The sequence below is a fragment of the Tripterygium wilfordii genome, chromosome 19, assembly GCF_013401445.1.
Source record: "Tripterygium wilfordii isolate XIE 37 chromosome 19, ASM1340144v1, whole genome shotgun sequence".
Taxonomy (NCBI): Eukaryota; Viridiplantae; Streptophyta; class Magnoliopsida; order Celastrales; family Celastraceae; genus Tripterygium; species Tripterygium wilfordii.
Window position 1 is genome coordinate 1,866,000 of NC_052250.1, and position 21,173 is coordinate 1,887,172.

At 37.5% G+C, this 21,173-nt stretch overlaps 3 protein-coding genes across 8 annotated transcripts; 1 reads left to right on the forward strand and 2 right to left on the reverse strand.

Annotated features, from left to right (window-relative positions):
- Positions 1 to 1,922: 1,922 nt before the first annotated feature.
- Positions 1,923 to 3,325, reverse strand: LOC119985930. Its single transcript, XM_038830410.1, has 2 exons — positions 2,730 to 3,325; positions 1,923 to 2,636 (listed from the first exon to the last, which is right to left on the reverse strand). Exons 1-2 carry the CDS (start codon positions 3,292 to 3,294, stop codon positions 2,233 to 2,235), a joined length of 969 nt encoding a protein of 322 aa, XP_038686338.1. The 5' UTR covers positions 3,295 to 3,325; the 3' UTR covers positions 1,923 to 2,232.
- Positions 3,326 to 5,572: 2,247 nt separating this feature from the next.
- On the reverse strand, positions 5,573 to 12,131 carry LOC119986051 (ADP-ribosylation factor GTPase-activating protein AGD5-like). Of its 3 annotated transcripts, none has more exons than XM_038830586.1 (11): positions 11,840 to 12,131; positions 10,928 to 10,986; positions 10,589 to 10,679; positions 9,805 to 9,859; positions 9,604 to 9,694; positions 9,239 to 9,473; positions 8,662 to 8,881; positions 8,274 to 8,464; positions 7,506 to 7,751; positions 7,354 to 7,412; positions 5,573 to 5,973 (listed from the first exon to the last, which is right to left on the reverse strand). In XM_038830586.1, exons 1-11 carry the CDS (start codon positions 11,888 to 11,890, stop codon positions 5,820 to 5,822), a joined length of 1,452 nt encoding a protein of 483 aa, XP_038686514.1. In that variant the 5' UTR covers positions 11,891 to 12,131; the 3' UTR covers positions 5,573 to 5,819. The 3 variants fall into 3 exon arrangements, with proteins under 3 accessions (XP_038686514.1, XP_038686516.1, XP_038686515.1); XM_038830588.1 differs by lacking the exon at positions 5,573 to 5,973 and adding an exon at positions 5,975 to 6,160; XM_038830587.1 differs by lacking the exon at positions 5,573 to 5,973 and adding an exon at positions 6,252 to 6,649.
- Positions 12,132 to 16,181: 4,050 nt separating this feature from the next.
- Positions 16,182 to 18,946, forward strand: LOC119985257. 4 transcript variants are annotated; one of them, XM_038829496.1, is made up of 4 exons: positions 16,209 to 16,233; positions 17,435 to 17,567; positions 18,051 to 18,246; positions 18,498 to 18,946. In XM_038829496.1, exons 2-4 carry the CDS (start codon positions 17,524 to 17,526, stop codon positions 18,552 to 18,554), a joined length of 297 nt encoding a protein of 98 aa, XP_038685424.1. In that variant the 5' UTR covers positions 16,209 to 16,233; positions 17,435 to 17,523; the 3' UTR covers positions 18,555 to 18,946. The 4 variants fall into 4 exon arrangements, with proteins under 4 accessions (XP_038685425.1, XP_038685424.1, XP_038685423.1 ...); XM_038829495.1 differs by having other exon boundaries at positions 16,218 to 16,396; XM_038829497.1 differs by lacking the exon at positions 17,435 to 17,567 and having other exon boundaries at positions 16,182 to 16,233.
- The last annotated feature ends 2,227 nt before the right edge of the window (positions 18,947 to 21,173 follow it).

The following is a 21,173-nucleotide window of genomic DNA, read 5'->3' on the forward strand; positions in this document are numbered from 1 at the left end:
CCAAATATTGGGATGGATGCACATGATTCATATGAAAAATCGTGGGTCCCACATGCCCACATGAGATCGTTTATTTTAGTATATGGGATAATGGGACAAAAGAAGTCATCCCAAAGACACTGAGATCAGTTTATACTTGCTTGGATACACGCTTCCTAGTGTTGGCAAGTAGAGGTACTAATATGTTACTCAAAAATGTTAAAAACACTACATAGGCATGATTACCTTGTAATTATCACGTTAGAAGACATAAATTCTACTAATTTTTTTAATGTTCTTTTAGTGACTTGGTGGGCCAGTAGAATGGCTGGGCTCCAAAAATTAATGGATGAGTACCACTTGAGTAGGGTGGAACTCAACCGTCATGAAATGGGTTCATTTATGCAATGATTGTTAGTAGGACACACCTTCACTAAAAGATCCTTGGTGTGTTGCTTCTCAACCCTGGAGGGACAAGTGACTTGTTTACAGTCGTGAAATGTGTTCATTTATGCAATAATTATTACCTTCACTAGAAGATTCTTGGTGTGTCGCTTGTCAACCTTGCAAGGACGAGTGACTTGTTTTTAGTGCTCATAAGCTCTTTTATAAGATATGTCGTAGATATTGATGATAACGGGGCGGGGGCGGGGGCGGGTCAAGGTAACCCTGTCCCCACCGCGCATCTACCCGCCCCGAATGTTAGGGAGACATTTATATCCCGTCCCCGCCCCAGCCCCACATCTTTGAAAATTAAAAAATTAATTGCACATATTAGGATTTGAACTTGAGAGGTATGTCTTCGATATGGATGCCAATGGGGTGGGGTAGGGTAGGGCGGGGAGGATCATGGTTACCTTAACTACACATCTTAGGATTCAAACTTGAGAGGTATGTCACAAATATGGATGTTAATGGGGAGGGGCAGGGCGGGCGCGGGTCATAGTCGCCCGTCCCCTCCCCACACCTACCTCGCCCCTCATGTCTGGGTGACATTTATGTCTCGTCCCAGTCTTGCTGCATCCTGCGAGATTGGGGTGGGAGGCATACTCATCCCCGCCCCTCCCTATAGAGGGTTGAGATTTTTTGCCCCATCCCCGCCCCGCACAAGCCTCAGATCGGGAAAAATCTGCACAGGTTGAAGACAAATTGTCATCTCTAGTCATAGACCCCAATATTAATGAACTGATATGAGATTATTGTGCGAGTATGAAATCCATGCATAGAGAACCAATTTCGTAATGTCAAGACATGAGTGTTATGTGAAGGCACTGGGATAACATTGAATTCATATGTCTAGGGCAAAATAAAAAACAAGTTGAACATCTACAAAAACACAACGTGGCTTAAAATAATAAAAAATGATATATAATTGATTAAAATAGTAAAAAAATATATATAAGGATGTGGAATTGTAAGAAATAATATGAATTAAACAAGAATTGATAAAAATATAATCCTAAATAAAAACAATGAATAACGAAAACCAATATATGAGATAAATTATCGTTATTTTTGGTGGGCCAACAGAAAGGCTGGGCTTTCAACAATTGATGGATGAGTACCACTTGAGTAGGGTGGAACTCAACCGTTGTAAAATGTGTTCATTTATGCAATGATTTGTAAGCAGGACACACCTTCACTAGAATATCCTTGGTGTGTTGCTTCTTAACCCTACAAGGACGAGTGACTTGTTTCTAGTGCTCATAAGCTCTTTCATAAGCTATGTCGCAGACCCCAATATTAATTATTAATTGATATGAGATTATTGTGCGAGAAAGAAATCTAGGCATAGATAACCAATTTGTTAATGTCAAGACATGAGTGTTATATGGAAGGCACGAGGATAACATTGAAAACCTTCATATCTCTAGGGAGAATAAAGCAAGATGAACACATACAAAAATATAATGTGGCTTAAAATAATAAAAAATAATATATAATAGATTGAAATAGTAAGAAATGATATATGATAAAAATATAATCCTAAATAAAAAGGAATGAATAATGAAAACGAATATACGTGATAAATTCTTGTTATTTTTTTCCCTGAAACTGAACTAATTTACAATACTTGTTTTAGTTGCCAACCATTGAATCTGCTCAACACCAGAACTCATCCCTGCAAAATTGCTCTTTCTTTTTGCCGCGGCAGACTTTTCCGAGTATCCCATCAAACGACGGAGGCACCGACCAACACTCTTTGCAACGGTCAGCTCTCATGAAGCTTTGCCATGAACACAAAAATGCCTATTACCCCGTGACACCAAACATCTGTTTGTATTGATCCAATGACTTCTGCCTCTGTAACCTCATTTCTTCATTGAACTTTTTAATGAAAGCTTCAACTCTCCGGTTCAACTCGTCCTGGCTCAGCGACGGCTCTTTTCTGAGTCTGCCGCTGCTACTCGGCAAACTTTCGTCCTTCTCTCCCGCGATTGTGGTTGTATGGTCATTGAAGGTCTCGGATTTCTTGATCTTTGACAGGGGAGGTTGGACCGGAGAGGAGGTTGCAACAGCTCGAGCACGTGAGTCCCACGTGTCAGACTTCTTCAGGTGCCTTGTTAACGGCATCGCTTTGCCGTCCGTTATCGTCCTCCACGTGCTCTCCAGCGTGTCCTGCCGCTTCGGCTTCCACACTCGCAACGCCTTTCCCCCTGAAAATCACGGCCAAAAAATAGCTAACTATATATACATATATACACTCAATACTGTATAAGGACGGTGCCGTATTTCGTACAGAACTTTACCTTCAGTACTGGCTTTCAAACTTTTCTTCTGAACGAACCTCGCCGAAACAGGTGGTCTCGAGATGTATTTCTCCTTTTCAATCAACGCTTCACCGGAATCACTCCTTTCCAGTGGTCGCAACACCGCCGTATAATAAGCACCGTCCATTTCCAACAACCTCGCGTCCTCCTCCTCCTCCTCCATCACTCTTCCATCTTGCACCGTCTGATCAGTCACCGGTAGGTACTCTGCTGGAATATCTAGAGAACCAACATCCTCTTCTGGCAGTGGCTGAGGGAGAATCTCTGGCGACGGTGCAGAGACGTCTTCCAGATTTGGGTGTTGGCGGTGCTGTTGGAGCTTGGATGTTGCGACAATGGAGATGATGATAAAGTTGATAACTAGGTACAGATATGGCGGCTGTAGCCATGATATCACAGAGCCATATATTAGAGGGAGTCCAGTGACTGCAAAATCAGATATTAACGGCGTCGATTGCTTCAAAATCACAGCAATTGAGAAGACTCCAGTGCAGATAACAACGAGTTTCGTCGATAACAGTAGGTTCGCAAAAGGAATCGCCATTTTCGTTGGAGCATGAGAAGAAGAAAGAAGACGGAGGCATTTATAAGTAGAGGGAGGGGAAGATTTATTCAGATGGTGATGCAATGGTGGGGGCAGTGGTTGTGGCCGTTTCAAGGAGATTTGGTGGGTGGGACCCAATAGCGAATTGGAACTGGAGTGTTGACACGCTGGATGGCGGTGATAAGTGGAGGCGAGATACGTTGACACGTAATGGTCTATTATTACGAGACGTATTGGCGGTAAGTTTTCTTTCGTACTTATCATGACTGGTGCAGTGGCAATTTTTCTTTGGCTTAGTATGGCAATAAAAGCTTTTGATTAGCAGAAGAAAAAAAAAACACACACACGCACAATTATGCAATATATGTGCATGTCTTCAACTAATTTACAAGCGATTATGAACTAATGAGAGTTGGCTTGATTGACAATTGATTGGGTTAGGTATATGTGTGCTCAAGATTCTATTCGAACCACAAACGTAATTCTCTGTGATATTTTTAAAAATAAAATAAAAAATGCAAGCGATTATGTATGATAATACCAAAATAACTTCCACTAATACCTTGACATGTGGCATATATGACCAAGCTCTCCTATTCGGAAGTCTCTTTGACCATGGACAAAAGTAGAGCCAATGACACCAATCTATAAGTATACATCCGAGAGCGATGCCCCTTTGACATAATATTGAGCATCGCTCCTCGTTAACCCATGGTGAACAAAACACATGAAAACCGAGTCCCAAGAAGATACCAACTCTCCTTAAGGAATGAATCAAGATATGATTCACCTTTTGTAAATCCATCTAAGATTAGAGAGAGAAAATTACTTCTACCAAAACTAGAAATTTATCCAACTCATATAAAGAGAATCCCCATTATAGGTAAATGATTTGAACTCCTGCATTTGACTTATTACTAGAGAGTTCCGAACATCAAGCACACCTAGTTGATAGCTTTCTGACTTGAGTGTCAGAGAGGTCCCTCCGAATTAGCACACCCTTGGAGGCCCCCTTAGTTTACGTGTTCTCTTGTGCAGGCCATTCTTAGTGATACCGAAGACAACATCTGACGTCACTCTACCGGGTGATACGTCATCAAGACCAAAAACAGTTTTGAAGGTGATCAATTTATGTTTACTAATTCATGTATCTGTCCAAGTACTAAACCTACCGACTGGAATGGACCTATTAAAAACGTGGTTAGCTTGATATTTGCCGGACTCAATTTCTATATATCTTGGTGACAATAAAAACTGACGTAATGTAGGGGAATTGTTAGGCAAAACGTTGAAAATGAGTAGCTTATATAAGGTTCTAAGTTGTAACAAAGAAATATCAACTAGTCAAGCACGCAATGAGTAGCATACAAGGTTTTCAAGTGAAGACGGTGAACAAGTAGTGAGAAAAGCCAATACATTGTCCTTAAGTTTGAATGTGATTTACAATGTTCGGCTACAATTTGATTCAAGATTTGGACACATTAGGCAATTATACATACAAAGTCAATTAATCATTTTTAAGTGACATATTTTAAGCAGGTGTACGGTGGGGAAGCTTTTGACGGCTAGCCAATAGTGTGTCTGGTTTTGCAAGCATGGATTGGAAATGTGAAGAAGTACACAATTACAAGAAGTCATTGACCATAGACGATTATGCTGATTGTGGCTTTGGTTTTACGCTCTTACTTTGGTGGCCGCATAATGCCTTTTGAGGAGCTAATCACACTAAACTGTCTGAAATTTATGGACCCAAGATGACTTAAAAACACTAGTGAACAGTAAGTCATGACAATTACTTGCGAGCCAATTTCAATCAGGCTTTGCTACGTTAATTTTCTTTACTCCTAACAAATTAGCTTTCGTCTCAACCACAAATATTAGTAACCGAGCTTCGCGCAACTCAACATGCCCTTTGAATAGCTGAGGGAGAGCAAATCTTGAATTGAACCCTTTGAATAATTGAGTGAGTGTAAATATCAAATTGAGAAAAAGACTACAAATTAATTTGAACTCCTGACCTTGAAAATTAAAACCTAGGGATATAATCAACTTAACTATTTCTTCTTCCGACTTTAATAGATGCGGCACCGACTACAGATTAGTGGCGGCTGCCCATTGGCACTACCCTCCAAATGGACTATATGTAAGGGGCATTCCTCGAAATCAATATGTGGTCGGCTTTGATTCTTCAAAAAAGTAGGACCAGATGACTTTTGATTGGCTATAAGATTGACGCATCACTGATGTGCAATATGCTCTACTTCTCTTGAGATGAAAATCGACAGAAGAAACTAGAATAAGGGACAATGAACCCAACAATTCCTAACCAATCTTCTTATTCTTCCATCTACTATTACAAATGAACCATCCATCACCCAGCCCAACACAAAGGAAAAACTGAAACTGCTCTTCATATTTGTTTACAGCCCCCAACACATGAAAAGAAACTTCCAAATGCTATTTTCATGTGACAAATATTTTGGCATTGTATGATGAAAGCCAGTATTACCAATGACAAGGCCATCTCAGTGCTTTGTAAAGAAATCTTGTGTCAAAGAGGAAAAATCATAATCCTTCGCTGACTGTGATGGGGATGATGCTGACGACGCTGATTGAGTTGCATTGACTGCATTATTCCCCACACCATTACTTTGTGTCACTTGGCCCATAGAATAAAGGCTGCACAGACGAGATTCACGACATATCAATTCACAGTGCACATGGAGGTTTTTGTTATCTGCTCAGATTCTTGGTTCATAATACAACAAAATGGGATCAACTCATCAACACATTAATGTTGGCCCCATAGAAACCCTATACAAACTTGGAAGAACTCAAAAGCAGACTCTATCTTCAGTTCTTTTAACTAGACAGATAACGGAGTATAAAACTCAACGAGAAAGAGCAAAACATTAAAAAATACACCTTAAGTATACTATAGATAACATTCTGAAGAAAGCATACTGTAGAGGTAACACACAACTCCGTAGTCTCAGAAACTTCAAAAATTTACATAAAAACTAGCCAATGGGTTCAATACTTCCATGCAGCAGCTTATTGTTCCATGTAGCTAAGCTCCAAAATATATAGAGAAAAAAAAACAGGTGTTTACACGACTCTACCACCCAGTCAATACTGTTCCACTTAATCCCTATTTCATGGCCACATGTCTTTCCGCCTAATTTGCTAGAATACTCGTGAATAACTATTCTTCAGACTGTGACCCATTTCTTTGGTATCTACTGCACCAGCAACTCAAGTCTTACCAGCAAAATATATGACATAGGTGGTGGAATAATTTGTGTTAAAAGAACAACTCTAATGCACAGTTAACAAATTGAGACCATGAAGTGTCCTGAAAAAAGAAAATTGGCAGACTAGCATTGGTTATTTGTATGAGACACATACACTATGTATTTGATTCATGGATGCTGGAAGTTGACAAAGAATCACAAGATATAAAACTCAACGAGAAAGTCCTAAAGTATACTATAGATAAACATCTTGAAGAAAGCATACTGTAGAGGTAAATTTATTCACACAACTCCGTAGTCTCAGAAACTTTGAATTTTTTCATACAAAACTGGCCAATGGTTTCAATTCTTCAATGTTTCAGCAGTAGCTATTGTTCCCTGTAGCTAAGATCCAAAAACAAAACAAAACAAAAAAAAAGAAGGGTTTTGAAATGACTCTACCACACAGTCAATTATGTTCCACTTAATCCCTACTTCATGGCCACATATCTCTACGCCTAATTTGCTAGAACACTCCTGAATAATTAAATTCGGACTGTGCCATACTTCTTTGGTTTCTACTGCACCAGCAACTCAGTCTTACCAGCAAAATATAATTTTTGTTAAAAGAACAACTCTAATGTGCGGTTAAAAAATGAGACCATGATATGTCCTGAAAAGAGAAGATTGGAAGACTAGCATAGGTTATTTGTATGAGATGCACATAAACTAGGTATTTGATTCACGCAGGCAGTTGACAAGGAAACACTAGATATTACTACAGCTTCAGATACGCCTGCTGCTATACACGTGGATAGGAAGGTACCTGGACGTTGGAAATTGGACAGAAGCCCCCGTCGGATATGCCTGTCCCATGTTGCTTGCCTAACTCGAAGATCAGTTAATTACCAATGTGACGAATTAGATAAAATAATCAAGCAGTACTAAGGATAGATGAAGTTGTATTTTTCACTCTACCTGCATAAGTTTCTGAAGTTCAGCTGGTCCACCTACCGGCATCATCATTCCTGGAATTTGGTGGCCAATGTTTGGCCAGATTTGAGTGGGCATATTGACACCGTTGGACGTAGGTTGTTGGATTTTTCCAGAGAGTTTTGAGTCCCCACCAGCAGATTTTGCTGCAGCAGCCATGAGAAGGGACTGTTGCTGTGCGAGCATAGCAAGTTGTTGTTGATGTAGGGAAAATGGTGACACCATATTTGACTGTAAAATGTCCAAATTGTTATGTCAGGCAATGCATATATGAACTCCAACTGATATAAAGACAAAAGTGCAAGACTTCCAGAACAAGTGACCTAAGTTGGTTCTTTGAAACTTACTGTATATTTAAATGAAATCAATCCCATTCTAATGTAATAGCGAACATTGAAAATTTTCAATGCAAACACAAGAATAAAATTGAAACTTTAAAATTCCGCATATATTTAAATTGATTCCATCCCACTTGGATCAGCACCACTCCAGCAAGCGAATAATTACATCAACAATTTTTTTTTGAATAATCCATTCCTAAAAAATGACAGGCGAACGTGTGGTCGGTGTTAGAGTTGCATGGTTGCAACCTAGATATCACATGTTCAACTCTAGGAAATAGCCTCTTCACATATTATGTGGGGGTAAAGGCTACGTGCATATTGTCTTTCCCCAACCCTGTCCATTGCGGGAGCCTTAATTTGCTCCTAAATCAGTTCCTAAAATGCAATAAATTGCTCCTAAATCACATACCTTCTCAAAAAGACTCATAATATCATTTTTCACATCTTTTTGGGGCTTATCCGCAACTCGCGTGGTTGTAAATAATGGTGTATCTTTAAATAGATCCTCAATTGCAGATGTCGACTGGGTATTATTCTCAACTACTTTTGCTGGACTAGCTTTTACAGTTGTCGATGCATCTTCAGCAGGTGCAGCTGCAGCTGCAATTTGTTCACAAAGAGCATAAACATGCATCAAAATTCAAGACTATACAAGTATAGCTACACATTGCACTGGTTGCAACAAAGGAAGAATTTCAACAGAATTAGTATATTTTTAAAAAGAACAAAAAGACAAAGCCAAAATGTCTTTGTTTATCCTAATACGTTGATATCAAAGAGAGAAGTAAAAGATATACACTGAAAGCCTGCCCAAGAATTATCCTCAGTTGGAGCAGCCTCTGAGCCATTTTCACTAGGACCGTCAAAGGAAAGCATGTTGAAAAGGTCGGCAGCTAAGTCAACTTTAGGGGGAGAAGCAGCAGGAGCAGCATCTGCAGCCTTCTTTGTTGCTTCGGCTGGAGCCACTAGTGAATCTGTTGTCTGACTAGCTTCTTGAGGCTTTGATACAGAAGTAACCTGTTCATACATATCCATCATCACACACATCCATATGGGCAAACCAGCATAAGTGTCACCAACTTGCCATAGTGTGGAACAGACTATGATTCCATAAACAATAAATCTGACCACCACAAATTAGATGCCAGGCGGTTGACATACAAAACCACAAATTTTACCCAAAAAAAAACTTTGATATGACTTTAATCCTGTTGAGAACATTTTAGGGCCCTATAAGACATGAACAAACCAAAAATTATCCAAATTATCATTTTCAGTTTGTGGCATATATTTCAGTCTCTCACTCTTACTCATTGCATGTAACCCATGGTTGATGGTCACACAGAACCCAAGTCTGAAAATTTCTTTATGCACCTGATTGGGCCCTCTGGGAGGAGCAGGCATTCTAATTCTTGTAGCAGGAACACTGTCTTTTACATTTGGAGTTTGAAGGTTCTTTCTTTCCTCACAAGTATTTTCTGGATTGCTGGCAAATCCATGCTCACTTCTCTCTGCAGGTCTCTGCAAATGCACCGAAGCCCTTTCTTCCTGCCCTCTAGGCAAGGAGTTTGGTGTTTTATCTTTAGGAACCCATCTTTTCTCTTCATACCTGCAAGACAATTTCATAATCAAACAAGTTAGTCAACAATAACACAGTATATCTTCATGCAAAAAGAATACATCAACAAGGTAACAGGAAAGGAGATGTACAGTCTATGGGATAACTTTATGACACATACTTCGCACGGATGAAATTCTCAATCCCCACTCTGTCATAGTTTGTGGGTAACTCTGCTTCCCAATAACTATTTGACTTTTCATTTCCCATTGCTGCAAAGAAAACCAATAATTCTCTTAAATTCCAGGCTTTTGGTTGATCTTAAAACGACACCAACATCAACCACATTGACCATGAGCAATGACCTAAAAGACAAGCTTACATTGAATAAATGCAACCTGCTCTGGTAGCCATGTATCCAACGTAGCAGATCGAACCTGCAGCAAACCCAACAAAATTCAAAACATGTCATCTGCATAAAAGGATGCTTTTTCATCGACTATTGAGTTGAATGTCGATGAGATGCAATAGACATCCAGAATCACTAGAATATTATACAACAGAGGGCATAGTTTTTATCATTCAACTAAAGAAGCAAATTGTGCATGGCTAACTAAATAAAATAATATGAATGGAACACAGAAGAACTTTTAATTAAAAGATTCTTTTTTTTGAACAGAAAAAAAAAAAAATGAATGAATGACACTAAGGAACAAATTGGTACTCTAAAACAATGAGCATGCTGCGATGAAAACTAAATTGTTTCCCATATTACCAATGGGGCAATACCAAAGACTGACACAAGTGATTGATTCTTGCTGGAAACCAATGAGGGAAAATAGTGTCATATGCCACAATTGCACTACAATTGAAGTTCACAAGCGATGGAGGTGTAAATTTGCAGGAAAACATTACAAACTATTACTACAAAATCTTAGAATAAAAAAGTTCAGAAATAATGACTAGAGATGAACTTATTGAACAAAATCTGGTAGATCTCCAAAGTAGATGTTTACAAAAATTTACCAGGGAAATGTAGAAAACCTTATTGTACTTTGTGCTGTCAATCCGCAAATGAAAGACTATAGAAGTTTTGGTTCTCTACCTCACTACTTAACTTCCTATACTATAGTAACAATAGAGAATGCATTTAAGAACATCATCACCTTCGAAATATGTACACCAAGACTTCGATGGATCCCAGAACATTGCATGCATATAAAGATGCCTAAATTTACACTAGCCCATCTTGGACCTCTGCACAAAAAGAAAGTCACTACCACAAAATTTACCATAACTCATAAAAGTAATAAAAAGAAAAATAGCAAACAAGCATTTGATTATATGTGACACTAAGCATTGGATTACATGTGACACTAAGCATTCGATTATATGTGACACTATCTAAGAAAATCCATTATTAGGCAATATCTATTCTATCAAGTACCAACATGGTGTTTTACTATTAAGATAGTTACAATGCTCAGATTCTTCTAGATACATACTTGGATTTACAGTCAGCACATTCTCTATTCTCTGGAAGTTTAAGAAGCCCTTCCAGAATCTGCAAAGTAAAGACTGAACAGGTAAGAAATCACCCTAAGCAAAAGATAGTAAAGGTAAGAGAGCATATTACTTCTTAAAGTCTACCTCAAAGCCATCAAAGATGCAGGAACTAAACATCCAACATAATATAAACAATCACAAATTCACAATCAGCATCATGCAGGGAAAAAAATCCGAACATGGAGAATTGGCGTGATACATGCTTTAATGCATGCATCAGATGCCTAATGGTGCCCCTCTGCCAAGAATACAATGATCAATTATAAAAGACCATCTAACTCATAATTCAAAGGTCTCCAACAAAATGGAATATAAAAAAAGAGCTAATATTCTTCCAAACATAATGCTATTCACTGATCCTAAGCTCATTTCATCAGATATTAAAGGTCAAAAAAAAAATAATTAAAAAGAAGGAATACAGAAAATAAATTCAAGATTAACAAATTTGGATTGTTCAATTAACTTCAAAAAACGGAAACAACCACAACATGTTTCTCATCATCCAGAGTAAAATTAGATCAGAACTTAATCAAGAATCGAGCTACAGAAAAAAGCTATCCAAAACCAATCTGTAACAAGAATTTCAGCAATATAAAACCACACAATCGCGCTCGAAGCTATTCAGATCAGATCACACTATATTCAGACGCATCAACATCCCATTGAAATGACGTTAATTTCGCATAAATCAAACAAAATAGAAAATCAAGCACAATAAAAGCGCATAAGAATTAGATCAAACAACAACAACGAACATTAACTGAATTCAACAATCAAATTCAAAGAAAATGACCAAAAATAAGGAATTCAAATCTGGAAAAGCATAGATGTGGATGAAGTGAAAAGAATACCTTTCTGTGCCTGGCATTAAGCTCCTTAGATACGTTGGCCTTCTCGTTCATCGTGAAACCGTCGAACAAACAGCGTCTCCTCGGATGGATTCAGTATTCAGAGAGTAGAGAAGGCGCAGAGAGATGCGGAGGAGATCAGTTTCGTCTTTTCAACGCCCCTTCCTCTCTCTCTTTCTCCGCGTTTCTCTCTCTAAACTCTTCCTCTCCGATTATATGTAAATCAATGGAACCTAAAAAAAAATTAACGGAGGAAGAAGAAAAGAAGAGAGATTTATCACAAGAAGAAGAAGAGTCTCGCTTAACTTGTAAATGAACAAAAAAAATGTGGAATGCGTTTTTGATAATGTTACTAATTTGGTTGGCACGTGTGAGATGAGTTGATGGTGACGTTTCATTCCTATGAGTGCTATATGCACCCCAAGTTTTACTAAATGCACCCCAAAATCTAGTCAAAATGCACACCTTCAAACACCCCGCTATCTCTACCATGTTCTGTCTCAAATCTCCTCATTGAACCCTAAATACTTAATCTAGCCCCAAATCTCCTTCTCACAAGTGTCGCCAGTGTACTAGGCCACATACTCCGCTGTAGCGGTGAACTCATGACGGCACTCCCTTCTTTCTACAAACTTCCTCAAGGAATTCATCTTCCTAGATGTATCTTCAATGTTCGTTAACAAACTAGAGATCTTTGAGTCCATTTACAAACAGAGAATCAGAAACCTCCAATTCATGAATCTCCAACACCATCCCAATCTCAAATCCTCCATCTCTGATATAATCTTTACCTTCTTAGGCCTTCCCCAACCGAAATCCACCTCATATAGCTCAAGCAACGGTGACTCAGCAACACTGACATCGAATGTTCCTGGATCTATAGCATTCAATTTTTCGACCATCATTAGGAGCCCAGCAAATGCATTAGGAAAATCTGTAGGTGAGGCGGCAATCACATCGCAGCAGAGAAAATCCGAGCAAAAGAGAACGAGAAGAAATTGAATAGAAAAGTTTCAGCGTGAGAAGGATTGGAGTGTATTACGTAATGTTATGTTCTTAACTGTGGTGTACTTAGTTAATTATGGCGTGCATATAATCTTCATTGTTTTTTTGTCCCGCACGTGTGTAAGAGTTATTTTATATTTTTCATATGTAAAATGTAATGGTTTGTGATGCTGATAATATATGTAATCATTAATATGTTGATAATATCATATATATGTTCATATAGTAGATATTATACAAGAAAAACTAGCCTGATCTATTAGTTAATGATGTGAGCCATGATTTCCTTTTCTAAGCTTTGTAATGGGAGGTGAGAATGTTTAGTTAGAAAACCTTGTGTGGGAGAAAGGTTCATGTGAGGTGTTTTGTCTTTTTAGTTTTTTTTTGGTGTTTTTATAATTGAATCACTCCCAACCCCTTGTGTTGTGTTGGGAGGATTCAAAAAGGAAGTTGGTTGGGGTGTTAAAAAAATCGTAGAAATCAGATGGATCACTTTTGTTCGGTTATTTTCAAAAGAAAAATAATTTAGAAACTAATTCATAACTGATCAAAATAACCTTCGATAACGGTTCGATTGATTGGTTAAATTCATATCAAAAAATCGATTGTTTACATCCCTAGAGTTGGAAAAAAAATCGATCATTCATATCCCTAGGTTGAAACTCTCCCACCTAGCCCTCCCATTGCGAACCGATGTGCCAAGCAAATTTGCTACTAACTATTAAGGATTGTGCTTGAGAATTTTCTTAGATTAGTTTCTAAGGTATTTGTCAAACCCATGAGAACATATTTGAAAACTCTCAAAGATGAGCTCTTCACGAATACCTCTGAACCCAACACATGAAAAACACTCAAAAACCTATGAAAACGAAACTGTTTAGCCTAAGTAAGCCTCTACAAAACCAAAACCAATTATTATCAAATATAATTTTAAAGTTTCATGATTAGGGTACCACCACTTACTTGCCTATATTTTATCTTATTTTATTTCCAAAATGGCTTAGAATTTGTGGATTAAAATGAAGAAACATAGCATTAGCAAGGCAGGCTATGATGGACCATTAATGAAAAAGTGGAAGGTCTTCAATTGGGAATGTATCTAGCTACCATTACACTACACTCAATTAGTGCCGGTGACCAAAAGTGTTGTAGAAACCGCGTGACCATCCACTTAGCAAAGTGGCATATTATATACATCCTGCATGTGCTCGATTCTGTCCACTCGAGTCGATTCTGTGTACTATGAAAATCTTGTGCACGGAAGTTTTTTTTTACCAAAATAATTGTATCAATAAATTACTAAATGTTGACAAATCCAGATTCCCCACCATAACAGAAACATTTGATTATTTAACTTCTTATATATGGAGTAGAAATTCATGAGATTCTTAAGGGAAAAAAAAAGAACAGATAAGTAGTAGAACAACTTTGCCTTATGACCGGCAATTATTCATGCATAATTGCTAGATAATTCTTTAAGCCTATACTATATAGTTAATTACTCAATTGTTCTTCTACTACTCATCATCATCTGGATCATATTCGATCACTTCAACCACAGAGCCTCCGCGAAGATAGTAATCGTACATACGAGCCCTATCGACCATCTCCATTTTCGCATGAACCAAAACGAATTTCTCGCTGGGTATACCACAAAAGTCCTCAATTTCTTTCTTCAACTCCTTCACCCGCTTGAAATTGTTCACTTCAACATTAACTTGCTTAGTGTACTTAACTGTAATGTTGAAGTTCTTTTGTCCTTCTGGTAATGGTGTTAGAACAAGCCCTACTTGATCGATGAAGTTTGCGCCTTTGAAGAGCGTGGCATGGTACGATTCGATAGTTTGATCGTCCTCCAGTTTGTGGCCTTTGTAGACTCCACTCTTTCTGATTTGGTTGTAGTAGAGAGTTTGTCGTTCGATTTCTACGTTGAGCATTGATGAAATGATGGATTTCAAGTCGAGAATGGTTGAGGAGAGTGGGATTTCAATTTCGGGTTCGATTAATCCTCCGGCGATCTTGAATCTCACTGTTGCCATGGTTGATATGAATAGGATGAATATTCATGGCTCTGCAAATTAAGTTTGGTATTTCAATGGTAAGTTCATGAAAGATAATAAGCTAGCAAAGCAAATTGTATGTTCAATTGTTTCACTCCATAGTTGTTGTAGTGAAGGTAGACTAAGTAAAATTATTATTGTGTTTGCTGCTTTAAAACTTCATTCTCATCATCATGATTTGGATGATTTGCTTGATCCGTTAAAATCATGCATATGTGACATTTTTTATAATGAAATGAATTTTATATATATATATATATATATATATATATATATATGTTTAAAATGACAAGGCAAATGACATGAATTCTATTTAAAAAATAAATAACAAAAGCTCACAAGAAACCCAAATCAAAAAGTCAAATTGTCCATTAAAAAGAAAATTCAAATTAGTTGCCTAAGAAGATTTTAAAAAAAAGTTAATCAAATTAATAGTAAAGGGCTCAACTCAAGTGACAAGTAAGGTCTTGATAAGTACTTATTTTGATAGTCACGTGCTGGACTTAGATTCAATTTACCTTGTTATCTATATAAAAAATTTATGAGCCTGAACTTTTAAACCTATATCGAATGTTCAAAAAGGATAATTTATATCGTGTTGTTGTTAGTTAAAAAAAATAAAAAGTATTGATAAGCACCTCACATTAAATATATATTTCTAGAAATCTCAAGTATTTGAATATCCTCTTGGGGCTAAAATTCTGAAATCTGAAGAGACCACATTTGTCTAGTCAGGGCTCGGCATCGGGCGGAGCCGACTAGAAAATATGAGGCCTGGACACTATTTTGAGAATCGGGTTTCTGACCGGACTTGACTCTCAAAATGAAGCCCAGGCCCTTAAGGCTCGGGCCTTTGGATCGGGCTGGGCCCGAGTTTTTGATTATATAATTTTATATTTGTATTTTTTTGAGGAAAATGTATTATATATATACATATGTATAATAAATATGTATTATGTATATACATATACACACATACATTGCAATAATATATATATATATATATATATATATATATATATATATATAAAATGTATGTTGCCTAGTCGGACTTAGATCGGGCTTGGGCAAGGTCAAAATTGACCCGAAGTGTCGAGTTTCGGGACGGTGCTTGACCCCAAAAATGAAGCTCAGGCTCGTCCAAGGTGTCAGGCTGGGTTGCCCAGACCCGATCTAATTTCGGGCCAGGCCTAAGCCCGCTGGCCAAATGGTGACCCGACTAGCCATGCCCAAAAAGTCAGTTTGGGTTGAAGAAACGGTGCGTTTTATAGACTGAAAAAACGTATTCCCCTCTCAGTTTGCTTGGTGCATCGAGCCGGACATGACGAACACGTAAATTCTCCTCTCTCCTACTCCTTTTTATGATATAATCCAATAGAGTAGCGTACAACTGCAATTCGGTTTGGTTTTTTCAGACACTGTAGTTCGGTCAAGGCAGAGGATTTGTTTTCGCTCCTCTTGTTGACAAATCTCTCTGCAGCTCGTCCAAACAGGGGTTAGGGTTTAAATTTAGCTATCTCAATTAATCTAATTCTCTGTTTTATCGTTATCTTTATTGTGGGTACCGATCGTGGTGAGTTTTATCTTGAATTGCAGAATTAAAAATTCGGTCTTTGCTTTGTCTGCGCAATTGACGCTGTCTCAGATTCTCTTAACCATGTGAAATCTTGTATGGAGAAACGTTTGCTAATTTGTGTTTCTTACTGGGTTTTAGAAATCGTAACTGTTACTCCTGTTCCCCTAAATGCTATTATTATGTTAATATCATCCCACAAATACAATGCTTTAAGAAATAGAAGAGATTCAGAAAGGAACATATGTCATAGAGACCACTTTGGAAGGTTACAAAGAAGAAAAGAAAATTCAACTGAATGTGCTTAATTAAGCAATTTGTTTCTTGTTTTTTTAGATTTGTATGTTATTTCATATTGATTCTACAGTTGTTCTTTCCATTCTTTTCCTTTGTACTTATTTCATCCAATTAGCAGTGTAGGTGTCTAAACATTGGCTACGTAGCTGTTTGAAATTCTGAAGCAGACTTAACCCTAGCTGGAATATGCTATGCAGTTTCTTTGATTTCTGACTTTTAGTTGTCTTGGTCTTCTTTTTTGCTTGCGTCAGTTTGAATTACTAATTTTCGGTTGTTGAAGTTAGCTTCTTCGCTTTACTTATTAAATGGAAATGCCGATTGTGGTCTTCACTTGCAGTGATGTCGCTATTGTTATTTGATTTCATTAACTGATAATGGCGGAATTTTATTTGATTTATAGTATGTTTTGGATCAGTTCATTTTGGGGCAAAAGAAGAGTTTTGGAGAATGATATCTTTTTTGGAATTTTCTCGTCATAAGAGATCATTTGATTTCATCAATTTGTACGAGTTTGAAATAATCATATAGTGTATTTGGGGTTGCTTGCAGAGTGGAAATATTTTCTTTTCCCTTGAATTTAATTTTCCTTTCGAAAAATGGTCTGTTGCTTCTTTAATATTAGAAGACGTAGTAAAAATTTCTTGTTTCTGAATTCATTAACAGATATGATGATTCTTGACTGTAAACTCCAATTTATTGGGAAGAGTTCCTATCCCCTGCAAGACATCTGTGAATCAATTTGAAAGTATCATATGGTATTCTTGGAAACAACCTCTCCACATATTATGCGAGAAAGGTTTGCTTACATTCTACATGTCTTCGACCCCGTCCACTGCGGGAGCCTTGTGCGTGGAAGTTGTTTACCATAAAGTCTTCTTGGCTGAACTTTAGTTTTGGTATTTATCTGGAGTACTGAACCACTAGCAGATTGATGACTCAACGTATAATAAAAACTGAATTTACCAGCTTAGTTGGTTAGTTTGATGTAGTTGCTTTTGCATCTTATGATGATTCTCTCAAGGATTTGACACTAGATACCAATTTTTACTTACTTTGTTTACTAAAAGTCTAAAAGTGTGCTGGGCTAGAGGTGAAGGCATAAAGAAATATGTTATCTTTTTTTTTTCGTAAACACCATCATGGAGGAAGGTGTCTCACAATCTTCATTATCTTGTATGTCTTGTTTTTCTTGTTAGGAAGTGTCTGCATGTATTTTGCACCCTACTTTTTTGACTCTTTACTGATAAAGTAGTTTTATACTTGTTCATATAAACTGCAGGGGTGCACTTGATCTGATCATGGATGTTAATGTCAGTACCCAGTATAATAATAGATGGAAGCAAATGGGATGTGAAGAGAAGAAGACAGCTGTTGACGAAGAAATTAAAAGGATGAAGCAACTCCCGTCGAACAGTGCTTATGTTTCCCATCGTTTGCGGGTCCTCAATAAGATTCTACATCTTATGTCTGCTGAGGTATATTTTCTGAAATAGATCTTTATATAAGCCAATAAGAAACACCTGGAGAGATCCATTATGGAAAAAATGGTAATTTGAAAAAAAAATTAACTAGTGAAGTGCATGTTTAGTATAGTGGATCAGCTTTTTTCAATCACAAGTTTATTTAGTAGAGTGAATCACCTTTTTTTTTCCCGATTACACATGTATTCAAGCATTAAAGTGCATGTTTAGTATAGATTTTGATCTTATTTTCCCGATTTTGTTAGAGGACTGCATCAGTGGAACAAGAGCTAGAGTTGCTTTTTGCCAAGCTGTCTTTGTAAAACATTGTCTGGTGATGAAGCAGATATGTTGATGTCAGCATTCAAATCAGGTTCGGCATGCTACTACATCATGTGATCACGATTCTTTAAAAGCTAGGTATACTTTCATTCCATTGTTGAATTTTCTCCCTTCAACACGAGGAGAGAAGATGCAAAACTTTGGTATTGTATAAGAGCTTTGATAGGCTGCTTCCCCCCCCCCCCCCCCCTCTTCCTTGTATTTACTTGAATAAGATTTCTGAATGTGAAACAGTGGATTTCCGCCTATGTGGGTGACATGGTCTAGCCTTGTAAGAAAGGTAAAATGGATGTGTTTAATTGGCTAACATCAAATCCCTGCAAATGCTTCTGTAGACACCTTTATTGTGTAATGAACTTAGACTGTTCTTCTATCTTTCTCCTTTTTCCTTTAGATGAGATGATTCTTATGAACTGAATCAGATATGCTTATGCTGCATGGGCTATATGATCCAAATCCTTGTATTTATATACTGTCATGTCTCTCTCCATTTTGGGTTCTTAAACTCTTAATTGTTTCATATGTTGTGTTCTTTAAGATTTTAAGCATCACGTAGCCGCAAATATGTCTCTCATAAAACATCTTTTAGTGAGGTTAAGGCAAGGCAATGTGAAGAGAACATATGGATATATATATATATATATATATATATATATATATATATACACACATATATATACACATACATATACACATACATACTTGTATCAGTATGAGTACATCATCATTTAACTCGGTTTAGAAGCTCACAAGTTAACTGTGATCCCATGGAATCTAGCTTGGTATCTTGTCACTTCTCAACATGTATTAGGTTTGGGCGAGAGTGGGGTGATTCCAGTCTATCACCGCGGTTAGCTCGACAAAAATGGAATTTAGCGTAGATAGAGGACAAACTTCTGTTTTATCGTCACACCCCGAATATGTATGGTTGGGGAGGGGTGGGGTGATTCATTATCTTATTACCTCCGTACAGTTTCAGAACTTAGCTTAATGCAGTGATTCCGTAACGCCGTCAACTATATAATATATTTTCTGTCTAACGCAGTGCGATGAAGCCAAAAACTTAGCAAGTGTAAACACACTGCCAATCACACCCAATATATATATACCTCATGAAAGCTAAAAGAATTTGATTGTTGCAAAGTAGGGATTGTATCAAGAAACTTAAGAATTTGATTGTTGCAATCTAGCTGTCGGACATTTGATGACGTGGCAATAAATATGATCATTAGATGAAATATACGGCGGAGATTTCAGCTCCCCCACCCTAACCCATTAATATATTAAGAGCAACCACATTTAATGTTGCTATCAAAATGATTGTGAGTTGCCCTGCATGAACAACCCACCCCCTCCCCTTTCTTTGCTGCATGGTTGTGTTCTCTATGAGTAGGCTGGCAGGCGGCAGGGCGGCCACAATGCCACATTAATGTTGCATATATATATACACACACACACACATTTATATATAAAAAAAAAAAGTAGTTTGGAAAATGGCTAGATATATTCACTTTTTTATGGTGATTGGCTCTTCGTCGTCTTCGAATGTGCTATCTGGCTTTTCTGATTCCTTTAATGTTTTGAAAGAATTGAAATTATGAAGCTGAGATAATACTTCGGTAGTACTTATTTTAATGCAATGTGTTTGGGAGCTTATTCTACCAATCCAAGGATACTAAAAAAGAGGAGATAGCGGCACTGAAAACCAAGGTAGTTCAACTAACTGCAGAGGAGAGACACATTGTTGATTGATAATCATTGTTGGATAGATATCAGATGTCTTGTGTTCCATCTGTTGTCATGCAAGTGCTTGTGCATCTTTCCTGGCACTTCTCTTGGCTGGAGGGTGGCAGTGATAACTTAATTGTAAATGTACTCATTATGGGCTTATGCTGGAAACAGAACCAAGTCTGCATCATGGCTAGAGTGCTATCAACTTTGGGCCATATATGGGCCTAGCCCTAATTATTGAGAGAAAATTGAGTCAATTCAATTCAATTGAATCCCAACATGAAAATGCAAATGCAAATGCAATTCGAGTGTGGAAGAGAAAACCCATGTGAGCATTTGTAACTCATTTTCATGTGAACCCAAACCATAAGTAGAGTTGATATGAAGAATATTCACTACTCTTTTGTGGCAGCAGCATTGCTTACATATCGTTCTCTTCAATGGCAGCAGCATTGCAAATTGTTGCGTTTCAATGGTGCTATACAGTCCCCAAACAGACCCCATGTCTTGCACGAGAATGACCCTTCTATGGTTTTGACTCGGGCTTGGTTGGTTTATAAAACAATCGAATTATAGTTTAATTTAGAATCTTATTTTATCGTGTACCGTACCATCGTTTTAGGACTAATTATATGCTCTTCTTGCACCGTCAAAGTACGTTTATGTACTTCACTACTTTTCAATATTCAGTCAAATGTTTAAGAGTTGGTTTTGACTTTATTTTTCCCCTCAATTGGACTAATTCAATGCTACATTTCATTCAAATGATAAGATTTATTCTAACGAAAGGGAGGAATTGATCAGTTTAATTTGATCATGAAGTTTCCTCACACACAAACATGTATACGTATATGTATGTATATATATAT